At 68.4% G+C, this 11,388-nt stretch overlaps 1 protein-coding gene across 2 annotated transcripts; it reads right to left on the minus strand.

The window, feature by feature from the left end:
* Nucleotides 1–1,518: 1,518 nt before the first annotated feature.
* On the minus strand, nt 1,519–3,199 carry NKX2-3 (NK2 homeobox 3). Of its 2 annotated transcripts, none has more exons than XM_059821369.1 (2): nt 2,860–3,199; nt 1,519–2,159 (listed from the first exon to the last, which is right to left on the minus strand). In XM_059821369.1, exons 1-2 carry the CDS (start codon nt 3,197–3,199, stop codon nt 1,519–1,521), a joined length of 981 nt encoding a protein of 326 aa, XP_059677352.1. The 2 variants fall into 2 exon arrangements, with proteins under 2 accessions (XP_059677352.1, XP_059677353.1); XM_059821370.1 differs by having other exon boundaries at nt 1,519–2,155; nt 2,850–3,199.
* Nucleotides 3,200–11,388: the final 8,189 nt, after the last annotated feature.

Genomic DNA, 11,388 nt, shown 5'->3' on the forward strand with positions numbered 1-11,388 from the left:
TTCAAACAGCAAACCCCAGGGGTGCGTGTTCAGCTTGTGTGGTGGAAATGTGCGGCGTAAACTCGGGCTTAGCAGCGTGAATAGTCATTACCTGCTGCTTCTGCGACGGCAGGCTACGAAAGCTGGTCCTCTGCTCGTGCTGGAGGGACGGGCACACGACACGCATGGGGAGGGCAGGGGGAGGAGGCCGCGGGCATCTCCGGGTGAGCGGGGAGGCATACCAACCCCCTGGGCTGCGTCCGTCCCGGCGGCTCCGAAAAGGCTCCGCTGGAAACATCTTCGGAAGCTCCAGCGTCGCGGCTGGGGAGACGTGCGGGACGGTGCGGGAGAGCTCGCCGTGCCTCCGGTCTCCGCTGCCGCCCCGGGCGAGCCAGACGGGGCTCCGCGGGTGTCCGGCCCTCCCCGAGCGTGGCTCCGGCCCCGGCGGCGGCGCTCGGCGGGACCCGCACGGCAGAGGCACGGCGGCGGCGGCAGGGCCGGTACGGCCCCGAGAGCTCTGGCGGCGGCGGGGCGGGGCGGTCCGGGACGGGGCGGGCGGGCGGCGACCCCGCGGCCGGTCCCGCGGGGCTCGGGGGCCTCGGCCGCCCCCTCCCCCTGCAGCCGAGCGAAATGGCTGAACATGTAGCAATAATGCCCCGGCATTCAGGCTGCCCGGCCCGGCCGGCCCTAATCAGCGGCCCGCGGACCCCCCTCCTCTCCCCCTGCGCTCCCAGAAAGGGGAACAAAACCCAGCACGTTTCTGCAGCCCCCGCGCATAAAGCGCCGGGCCTGGGCCTCAGTGGGGGGCAAAGCGGCCCGTCAATCTCGGCGCCGGGGCCCCTTTGTCCCTCGCCTCCCTGCCACACCTTTTGTTCCCGAATCCAATAAGCGCCTATTCCCGCTACCTTCCTCGGCGGCTCCTTTCAGCGCCGGCCCGGCGGCCACAATGGGCCCGGCTCTGAGCTGCGCGGCCCCATTCAGCGCCCTTGGCACGCTCACAAGCCGGCCGGGCCGCCCTGCCCCGCGGGCACGCCGCTGCGACCGCCCCGCCGCCGGGCACCGGCCCCGGCCCCGCCGGGCACCGGCCGCTGGGCGAAGGAGGAGCGGGCGGCGGATATTGCACCTGGTTTATTGACTGACTCGGCGAGCTGGCGCTGGCAGTAACCGATACAGAGTAGATAGAGGGGCCGCGGCACTCCCGGGCCCCGCCGTCGGCTTTTTACAAGCAAAGCTGCTCCGCTGGCGCGGCGCGATCGGCTCCGGCCCGCCCGGCCGTCGCGGTGGCTCCGCGGGGCGGCGGCGCTTCGCTGCGAGCTCGGGCGGCCCCGTCCTGCCGCGCCGCTCCGCCCGCCGCCGGCCCCGCAGCGCGGCCCGCGGGAGCGCCGGCGTCCCGCCGCGCCGTCCCGCCGCCGCCGCCGCTCCTCCGGTCCAAGGCGCGCGTTGCGCGGCGCGCAGCCGGGCTGCGGTGCGGGTGATAACGGGGCCCCGGAGCCGCCGGGCCGTCCTGCCGGTCCGCTCCCGGCCCTCAGTGCGTGCGGGCTACCAGGCCCGGATGCCCTGCAGTGCGCCCTGGCTGCAGGAGGGCCCCGCCGCCGCCTGGTGCAGCGGCTGGCCGCCGCCGCCGAAACCCCCCAGGCCGCCCACGTTCACGAAGGGGCCGGCGGCCGCCGCCGGACTGCAGGCAGCTTGCATGGAGGCGCCGCCGGTGCCCGCCGGGTAGGTGCAGCCGTAGCCGGGGTTGTAGGAGGCGGCGTTGCCGTAGCCGTAGGCGGGGAAGCCGTTGTAGGAGTAGGGCCCGTTGTACGCCGAGCTGTAGCCCTGCGACCCGCCGAGGCACGGCTTGCCGTCACGGACCAGCACGGGCACGGCCACCCTGCGCGGCGGCGGCGGGGCCGCGGGGCCGCCCAGCTCCAGCGACTTGTCCTGCCGCTGCCGCTTGCACTTGTAGCGCCGGTTCTGGAACCAGATCTTCACCTGCGTGGAGGTGAGCTTGAGGCTGCTGGCCAGGTGCTCCCGCTCGGGCGCCGACAGGTAACGCTGCTGCTTGAACCGCCGCTCCAGCTCGAAGACCTGCGCCTGGGAGAAAAGGACGCGCGGCTTCCTCCGGCTCCGCTGCTTCGGCCTCTCCGCCTCCTCCGCCTTCTCCGCCGCATCCAGCGGCTTCTTCAGGACGCAGCTCTCTGCACGGGGGAGCACAGGTCACGGCTGCACCTCGCCGACGCCGGGCGCTCGCGGCTCCCGACGGGCCCCTCCGCCGGGCGAGAGCCCCGCGCCGCGCCCCGGCCGGCCCCGCGCCGCTACGCGCCCGTCGGGGAACCGCGGTGCGCGCGGGGAGGCAGCGCCGGGGCCGGCCGCCTCCGGCACCGCCTGTGTTTGCGAGGGGCCGGTTTGGGCGGCGGGGCCGGGCGCGTGCCCGAGTCTCCGGGCTGGCTGCGGCGTTTCTGCTGCGGCACCGCGGGGCCGAGCCCCGGGCCGCGCCGCGCACGGTGCCGGGCACCTGCTCCGCCGCCTCGCTCCTGGAGGGCCCCGCCACAGCGGACGCGGGTTGGGCCTAACCTGCCCCGTTCCTCCCTCTCCGCTACCGAAATTGCGCAGCGCGGGCCTGATCCGACAGCTCCGGATCGGGGTCCTGCGGAGGCGCTTCCCGCGGAGGCGCTTACCGGGGAGGCGGCGAGCGGGGCGCGGAGAAGGGCGGTGGCAGCCTCACGACGTGCCAGCCCCGGCTCGACATGCCCAGGGGACACGGCGGCGGGGACCGGGCTGCAACGCCGGGACCGGGGCTTCGCGGGGCGATGCCCAGCTGGGGATGCACCGCGGGGAGCGAGCACGGGCCCGTCCCGGCGGGGCGGGGCGGGGGAGCGCGGCGGGGCCGATACTCACTTGGGTCGCGGACCGCGGGGTCCAGCTCCTCTCCCGGGCCGGGGGCCTCGCAGGAGCCGCGCAGCACAGCGTGCACGTAGTTGTCGGCGGAGATCCGCGCGTCCGCCTGGCTGCCGGGCGCTGCCATGGGGCTCAGGTAGGACAGCTTCTCCTCCTCCTCTTCCTCCTCGCCGTCGGAGAAGCGGGCGCCGTCGGCGGCCGCCAGCAGGCAGGCGGCGGGGTGGAAGTGGTGCTCCAGGTGGTGCGGGAGCTGGGCCCCATAGTGCGGGTCCTGCTGCTCCAGGTTGAGGATGTCTTTGACAGAGAAGGGGGTGGAGGTGACGGGGCTCGGTAACATCATCGGGGCAGCGCAAGCGGCCAGGCAGTCCCGCGGGCCCGGCGGCGCTCGGGCGGCGGCTCGGCGGGGAGCGCCGCGCCCGGTGCGGGGGGAGCAGGCAGCGCCGAGAGACGAGGGGCCGCGCCTGCTCCTGTCTAAGTTGCCTCCATTAGCCCGGCGCTGGGGGTCTGCGTTTTGTTACAGCTTCTGCAGGAACAGCCAAGGGCTCGGGAGCCTCCTCTGCCCCGGGCCGGCACGTCACGGCGAGGAGGGGCCGGGGGCCGGGGGCGGCCTCGCCATTGGAGGGAGGGGGAGGCAGAGCCGGCCCCCTGCCCGGCTCCGGCCGCCCGGCCAGAAATAGCAATGTATTAAGGCTGCGCTCGGGGAGGCCGCTTCCCCGCAGAGCGCCCCGCCGGCCCGGCACCCGCCCGGCGGGCGCGGGGACGGTGCGCCGGGGTCGGGGTCCCCGCAGAGAGCCGCGGCCGCCGCCGCCGCGCCTCCCAGTGCTAAGCACGTGTAGGTAGGTAGGGACCCCCGCCCCGGCGCGCCCCGCTGGCCCCTGCCCGCACACGGCGCGGCCCGGCCCCGGGACGGGCGAACACGTGCGGCCCCGCCGTCCCGGCCTCCCCGCCCCGCCAGCACGGCCGCCCGCCGGTCGCCCGGCCCTGCAAGTGCCTCCCGCCGCCCAGGACGCGGCGCGGAGGGGAGGTTCGCCTCCGCCGCCCCACACTCCTCCCGGAGCCGAGGGCGGCCCCGCCGTCCCGTAGCCGTGCGACGTACACGTAGCCGACCCGCTCCGCAACCACTGGCACCCCCGGTCCCCCCGCGGATCCCCCCGCGACGGGCCAATCTACCGCCCGCCCCGGCTCGCCGCAGCCGGTGCGTAGCGCGCCCACCCGGCGGAAGGCGCGCTCCGCCGCCGCCGCTGCCGGATCGGGCCCCACAGCCCTGAGACCGCCAGGCCCAGCCGTTCCGTGCCGTGCCGGGTCGGGAGGGCAGACCGGGGCCGCGGCGGTGCGGGGCTGGGGTGGAGAGCGCTACCGCACGCCCTTCGGTGTATCCTTTCGTTTTCTTTCGTTCTCTTTCGTTTCGTTTCGTTTCTCCCGCCGTTAACGGGCGGCGAGCAGCTCCACGGAGCCGCCACGCCGCCGTGCCGGCGGGTAACGCACTGACCGAGCCTGCCGAGCCCCATCCGCAACGAGAGTCCCCCGGCCCCGGGGCTGAGCCGAGTACCAGCCGAGCACCCCGGTGCGGCGCGGCGGGGGGTGCCGCGGCCCCGCGGCGGCGCCCCGCGGCCCCCGGGCCCCTCCAAGGGCTCAGCGCCGCCGCGGCGCGGGGAGCGGGCGCACCGAAGGCGGGGCGGGGGGTCCCGGGCGAGAAATTTCGTTGTGATTAAAATCCTGCCGCCCCGCAGGGCTCGGATCGGCGCCGAGGCGAGGCCACGGGGACCCGGGCGCGCACGCCGGGCAGGTGAGTGTCCCGGGGCCGGGGCTTCGCGGGGCCTTCCCGGGCGCTTCTTTCGGGTCGTTACCGTCCGGCGCCTCCGCCGTTTACCGGCTCTGTCGGTGCCCTCCTTTCCCCGGCTCCCGCCGCTCCGCACGCCCCGGAGAAACCCATGTAGCGGCGGCGCAGCCGGGGACGGGAGCACGGGTCCCGCGCGCTTCGCCGCAGCTCGGGTGCTCCCGGCGGGGCCGGTTCCCGTTTCCCCGGCGCGCCGGATCGTTCCCACCGCGCCGCTTCAAACCCCTCGCCATAAATCGCGGCGGATCGGTCTCTTCTCGCCGCTCCCCGCCCGCTCCCGGTGCCGGCCGCCTTCCTCCCCTCCTGAGGCCGCCCGGTCCGGACGGCGGACGGGGAAGGGCGCTCGCCGTAACCAGGCCTGATCGGGGCTCGGCTCTGCCCCGTGCCGCCGGTGCGCGGAGAAGCCCGGCGCTTGCCTCGCTGCCGCGGCCCCGATAACAATTAGTAACAATTAGCGCCTTATCGGTGTTACACATCCACCGCCGGCGCGGCCCGGCCCGGCCCGCTCCCGCCCGCCGCAGGGCCCCGCTCCCGGGAGGTGCAGGCCCGGCGGCAGCGCGGCGGGCGGCCGGGGCTCTGCACGGCGCCGCGCTCCCCGGGAGCCGGTCGGTCTCCGTGGCGGGGAGAGCGGCGGCAGGGGCCGGTGCCCTCGGTAGCGGCGGCAATGAGGGATGCCGGGGCACAGCCCGGTGCCCGCCCGCCCGGCCGTCTGCGGGAGCAGCAGCCGCCGTGCCGAGGGCCCGGCCCCGGGCCCGGCGGAGTCTGGCTCGCCTGGCGCCATCGCTCTCCCGCCCGTAGCGGGATCCCGGACGGGACGAGGGCCAGGCGCTGCCTGCGGGCACGGGGAGCCCGGGCCGGATGGAACCGGCGCTTCGGGACGTCTCCCCGGCGGTGGGAGCGGTTCTCCCCGCCGGGACCCGCTCAGTCGTGCCGCTGCCCGCCACAGAGAGTGCTCGGGGAACCTACGCCCCGCGGAGGGAGCAAGACGCGGCCGGACCCCGACACGCGTGGGAGCACCCCTGCGTTATCCCGACCTTTCCTGCGGCCGCCTCGTCCCCCGCCGGTGCTCCCGGTACCGTAACCGAGGCCGCGCCTTCCCGCCCTGCCGGCATTCCCCCTCTGGCGGGGCCGGATCAGGCCCGCTTCGTCGGGACACGAGAGGCGATTTCCCAGCTGGGGAAGCCGAGGAAGCGGGGAGATGCTCGGGCCCGGTCGCCGATACGGGGCGGCGGGGGCCGAGGAGCACTACCGGGCCGGGGCGAGCGGCGCGGGGGTGCAGGAGCCAGGGGAGGGCGCAGCCCCGCTACCTGCCGGCGGGTGTCAGCCCCGGGATGCGGCTCCGGGGCTTTCCCAAGCCGGCTGGGCTGGGGTCACCGGGCTATTAATGGTTATTTTATTTATATCATTAGCGGCGTCCCCTGAGCTCTGTTTACAGCGGGGCCTTGTTGTCCCGGCCGCTCCTGCGCTCTGTTTAGACAGGGGATTATTGTAATGGATGGAGCTCGCCGTGCGGATGCTGCAGAGGAGCCAAGAGCCCCCCCCGGGCCCGGGGAGGGGGAGCAGCCCTGCAGCGGCCGCGCACACCGCGGCTGGCGGGCAGCCCCCTCCCTTCCCCGGGGCCCCGGGCGCAGGCAGCCCGGTAGCAGGCGGCCGCGGCCGGGGGCCTCGCTCGGGGCGATGCTATCAGCCCCAGGGCTGCTAATTGCTCCATTAGTCTCGCGGGTGCCGAGTGCTGGAGCCGGCCCCGCGCTAATGGCCGTAAACAAACAAACACGCTAATCCGGCCCTGTCTCCAGCCCCGGTGCTCGGGGGGCCAACGATGGACGGCGGCGCGGCTGCGGGAGGCCCTCGGCGGGCAGCACCCACCTGCCCGCCGCCCCGGGGAGCCCGGAGGCCCGCGGGCCGGGGCCGGTGCGGACCCGCGCCGCCGGGAGCTGCCCCCCGCGCCCGGCTCTATTTACACAGAGCCTGCCCTTGTGTAAACGCTGCGCGCCGTGGTTTATCTCAGGGCCCGTCTGTTTCTCGTTCTCTGTCAGCAGCGCCCGGTGAAGGATGGCCCTTTCCCAGGGGCTCGGCCCTGATTTATGTGAGAACCGCAGCGCGCCGGGGACGCCCCCGCACGGCGGGGCCGGCGACGCGCCGCGGAGGGGCGGCGGGGCCCGGGGGAGCGCGCCCCGCCAACGGGGCCGCCGATGGGGACGCGCCCGACCCGGCCCGTACCGGCCTCGCAGGCCGCGGACACCTGCCGGCAGCGGGCCCGCCCCGCGCCCCCCGCGGAGCCCCGGCCGGCACGGCACGGCACGGCGCTCCGCCCGCTCCCGGGCCGCGCTCTCTCCGCACCGAGCCTCGGCCGCCGCGCCGCCCCGCACGGTGCGCAGCGGGCGCGCCCGGGGAGCTCCGGGGGGAGCGGGCACGGAGCGGCCCCTCTGCAGCTCCCGGCCGGGGCGCGCTCCCCCGGTGTGCCCGCCTGGGCGCCGCGTCTCCCGGGGTAAAGGACGGCTTTTGTCCCAGCCCCGCCGGTTGCCCAGGAGTGACTCTCAAAACTTTTTGAAACGAAACGTTATCTTATTCCCCAGGAGAGCAGAGAGCTCCTGCAGGCGGGGGACCAGGTCCAGGTGAGGGATGCTGCACGCTTGCCCAGCAGCGTGCTGTCTTCATCTCCCACTGCCCTGTCCCAGCCCTGCCTGGGCAGTGCCAGCACCCTCCTGCCCACTCGGGTCTGCCAGTTGACACCCGCCTCCACCTTGCAGGGTCCTGGGAACCTCCTGGCTTGGCTTTGCCAAGAACCACCCACGTAATGCCCATTTTCTTGAGAAATACATCACTGCAAGTATTTGCTTTTCTTCAATATTTTCTTGCTCCACTGGCATTGGCTGATTTACTTTTGCTTCACAGTTCTTCTTCACAGCATGGGAATGTTACAGTCAGAAATATGCCCTAAAACAATGAGAAATGTGATTTCTGAGGGTCAGAACCAGGCTCTTTAGCATCCTGAGAAACACATACATTTCCAAGGTGGGAGCTTGATTTGGGGGATACTGGTAGCTGTGTGCAACATTCAGTGCTCAGCACTTTGGGGGATAGGAACAGTGCATGCAAGGGTGCTGGTCACTGCAGCAAGGGGAGCTTGGTAGGTTTGGGCTCCAAAGGGAAGGCTGCCCTTGAATTCAGTGCCCGATGGGCCTCTGAAACAGGCTGACACATTGAGCTCGGCAAGAGCCAAGTTGCAGGAGCAGGTAAAGGTCATTCGACATCTGAGGCAATGCAGTATAGGAAGTGTCAGTGCCAAGGACCCCCTCCCGCCTGCTTTTATTTGGTGTCTCTCATGCATAAAGGATATCCAGGCTTCACAAAGCCACCCTGCTGCACAACACAGCCCCGCAAGTGTGGACGTGCAGAGGGTAGCAAAACACCTCTTCCTCTGGAGGAGAAGCTGTCATAAATCACAGTTTACAGATTGTGTGATGAGAAGGTCTTGTGTCGAGGCTTCTGCTGAGGACACCGTGGACACACATACACCACCCCCTTGCTAGAGCAAAACCCACAGCCTTTCTGGGAGTGCCTTTGCTCTGTGCCTCGGAAGACGTTGCTGCATGTTTGCATCCATGAGGTTAAGAAGCAGGGATGAAATTCATCCTTCAGCAGAGGCCCAGCACGAGGCTCGCTCACCGCTCGCATCCGCAGGCCTGTGTACCACTTGCATCCCATAGGGCTTAAGTGGAGCCTAAGTGGACCCTGGGCCTTGCGCTGGCGGCCTGCCCAGCGCTGGATTTCAGCTCCGAGCCCAGGCCTGCAGATCTGATTCATGCATGTAATCCTGCTGAGGTCAGCAGGTTTCATCCTGCTCCCACCGCAGCCTGCGGGATGGTTCACACGAGAGTGGCAGGGTCAGGCTCTGCGTTTCCATGCGCCGTAGAAGATGGAACAATTAAGATTAAACCAATTAAATTTTAACAGGTCTGGAAAGCGTTTTATTACATAATAAACAGGAGGGATTAGCCGTGTCAGGCTTTGCTGTGTGTGTGCTGGTGGAGCGGTTCCTTGCTGTCCGCAGCACTTGGTGTTCCTCTGGGCTGGGGACCCCCCTGCGCTGCCGCTGGGGCCGGCCCACTGACTAACACACAGGGCTGGGAGCGCAGCTGCACGCTGGCTCCCGTTCCTGTCCAGCGCCTTCCCCAAAGCATTCTGGGTGCAACGCTTTTCTTAGTCCGAGCAAAGCCTTTTCTAGAAGAAATTTCTCAAGTTATTCGGTGGCTATTCCTACAGGCATCCTTCAGGGAGAGGGAAGCCCTCGTGCTTCTGTACAGGCGTGCTGGTGAGGAGCGAGTGGCCAGGCTGGATCTGTGCGAGGTGGTGACACATGTCTCGTCTTGGAAACAGAGCTGATAAGTTCCTCTTGTTTAGGGCATCTGCCTGGCAGCCAGTCCCCACTTCTCTCCCTGCTTAATCAAGATTCCTCCAGCTGCAAGCAGGGCTTGTTCCCATGCGGATGAGGCCATCCTGGGCATGGCTACCCCTGCAGCTTTGCAAATCTGCCCCAAAAGTGGCACACAGCTGTGGGGTAATTGGACTGAGAAGGGATGCAGAAACCAGCCTTTGGTAGAAACTATGCCGCAACCTTGGCTGAGCACACGCGCAGGGCTGTGCTCCGGCAGTTGTCTCACTGTGGTGGCACTCTCTCGGCTCTGCTGGCATTCATCTATGGGGGCTGCCAGGGGCTCTGAGGGGCACCGGCAGCCAGGGGCTGTTGCACGGCTTCATCTTCTCAGCCGTAACTTGCCGCCTGCCAGCTCAGCAAAGGTGTGCACAAATATCCCCCTGCCTTGCAGCAGCCTGCAGCTGGGGGTGAGGAAGGAAGACAGGGGCTGGGGAACCTCATCCTTTCTGTCTCCGCTGGGTAAATATGGCACAAGAGCCTGGCAGGCTCAGCCGAAAAGCATTTTGCACACTGCTTCCAGAGGCCACCACGGGCCAGCTTCGGACACCGTGGCGGGTTTTTCTCTGGAAGCAGAACGGTTGCTGCAGTTGGGACATGCACTGTTGCATGTTCAGGGACAGTGAAGACAAACAGCTCCCCGGCTGGCTACTGCGCCTGGAAAGGTTAATGGTGGAGCGTGCACTTGGTCCGCACACTTCTAATAAACACCCATTCTTTCGTTTTCCTTTAAAATACTTTTCATATTTTGCCATGGCCGCTCGTGTTGCTCCCCCCTGCGACAGCTCCTCACTGACGGCTGCTGGACAAATAGAGCAGCCCCTGGGTCCCGCATGCAGGCGGGCAGGTGGGAGATTTGAAAGCTTCTGTTAATAGTTTATCTCTGAGTCTGCCTAATGAATCCTACTCGTAATTACTGCACAGAAATTGTTAGTGTATCCTGATGATTCAGAACTTTCTAACAACAACTCTGGACCAAATTATAAACTGTTTTTCTATCTTGGAGTGGAGACTTGAGAGAGGATTCCTAATTGTTCTCATCCCCTCGGGGGCCAGAGCTGGATTATCCCACACAGGCTTCTCTGCAGACTTGTTTTTAGTCTATCGGTGGGCTCTCTGCCAGACTGAAGGGATGGGGAACTCAGTTTTCCAGATTTAAATCCCCCCCTCCACCCTTCCACTCCACTTACACCTCTAAGGAAGAGCATGGATTAGAAAGGATTTGCCCTCATGGGACTTTGGTTTGGGTTTGTGAAGATCTGTCCTTAAAAGCTTTGCCTTTTTTTTTTAATCCCCATGTAAACCTGACTCCTAGCTTTACACTGGGAATGGGCAGAAACGGTGTTGTCCTGAGAGCAGAGATCTCCCATTTCTTTTTAAATACCTGCCTTTAAATGGCATTTCCTTCTGGAGACAATGGCTTAACTTGGAGGACAGGCAGGTGGGAGTGGGCGAGGACAGTGTTTTGGGAGCAGGGTACAGCTGGACTCCTCCTGCCCTGGTTGCTGTGCTTCGGCCACACGTGCAAGAGGCTAGATGGGCCCAAGGCTCATCCAAAATGCATCCCTGTGCCAGCAGTGACAGGGCAGCCTGGGTCTCTCAAAATGGCTCCTGGCTCATCCCTGTGCCTCTGGTGTCCCAGCGCATCGGAGGCCATGGCCAGCCGTGCTGGGTCGCCATCACCAAGGAGAGCTGGGATGCTCTCCCCACGACCCATCCTGGTGCTCTCCCCCAGGACCCGTCCTCCACTGGGAATGACCCATGCAGCAATGCCATGTCAGGCCAACAGTCCCAGGGCGCTGGGGCCGTGGTGAAGGCGGCCAGGAGTTAGCACGGGGCCAAGGCAGCTCTTCCCTTCCTCATCCCCCAATTTCCCGGGGAGGCAAGAGGCCACTCCACCGGCCGTGCCCCATCCCGCTGGAAGTGCTGACGCCTGTCTGGCTGCTGGGACACCCCACCGGCTCTGTCCTAGGCACGTCCCCAGTGCCCAGCAGCGGCGAGTGGGCACCGTGCCGCGTCACGGGGCCGCCCAGGCCCAGGCGCCCTTCTCCAGACATCCCTCCCGCCGCGCACCCGCGGTACCCCTGCGGCTCGCCCATGTCCGCCCCGCGCACCCGCCCTTGCTGACGACGGGGAAAGTAGGAGCCGTGTCCTTGCGCTGACCTTCGCCTGACCTTCCAGTAACGCTCGAGAAACCCTCGGAAAGGCTTTCTCATTGTGCAGCCCCAGGGTTTCCAGGGAATTAGTCAGCAGGCTG

This window comes from Gavia stellata, chromosome 9 (genome assembly GCF_030936135.1).
Source record: "Gavia stellata isolate bGavSte3 chromosome 9, bGavSte3.hap2, whole genome shotgun sequence".
Classification (NCBI taxonomy): Eukaryota; Metazoa; Chordata; class Aves; order Gaviiformes; family Gaviidae; genus Gavia; species Gavia stellata.

What these genes read in the sequence shown, in the direction of transcription:
- NKX2-3 (XM_059821370.1), bottom strand. Translation starts at nt 3,199, where the DNA reads ATGATGTTACCGAGCCCCGTCACCTCCACCCCCTTCTCTGTCAAAGAC. An exon ending in CGCGACCCAAGTGAGTATCG is followed by an intron (nt 2,156 to 2,849) that starts GCCCCGCCGCGC and finishes CCGTGCAGAGAG; the next exon opens with CTGCGTCCTGAAGAAGCCGC.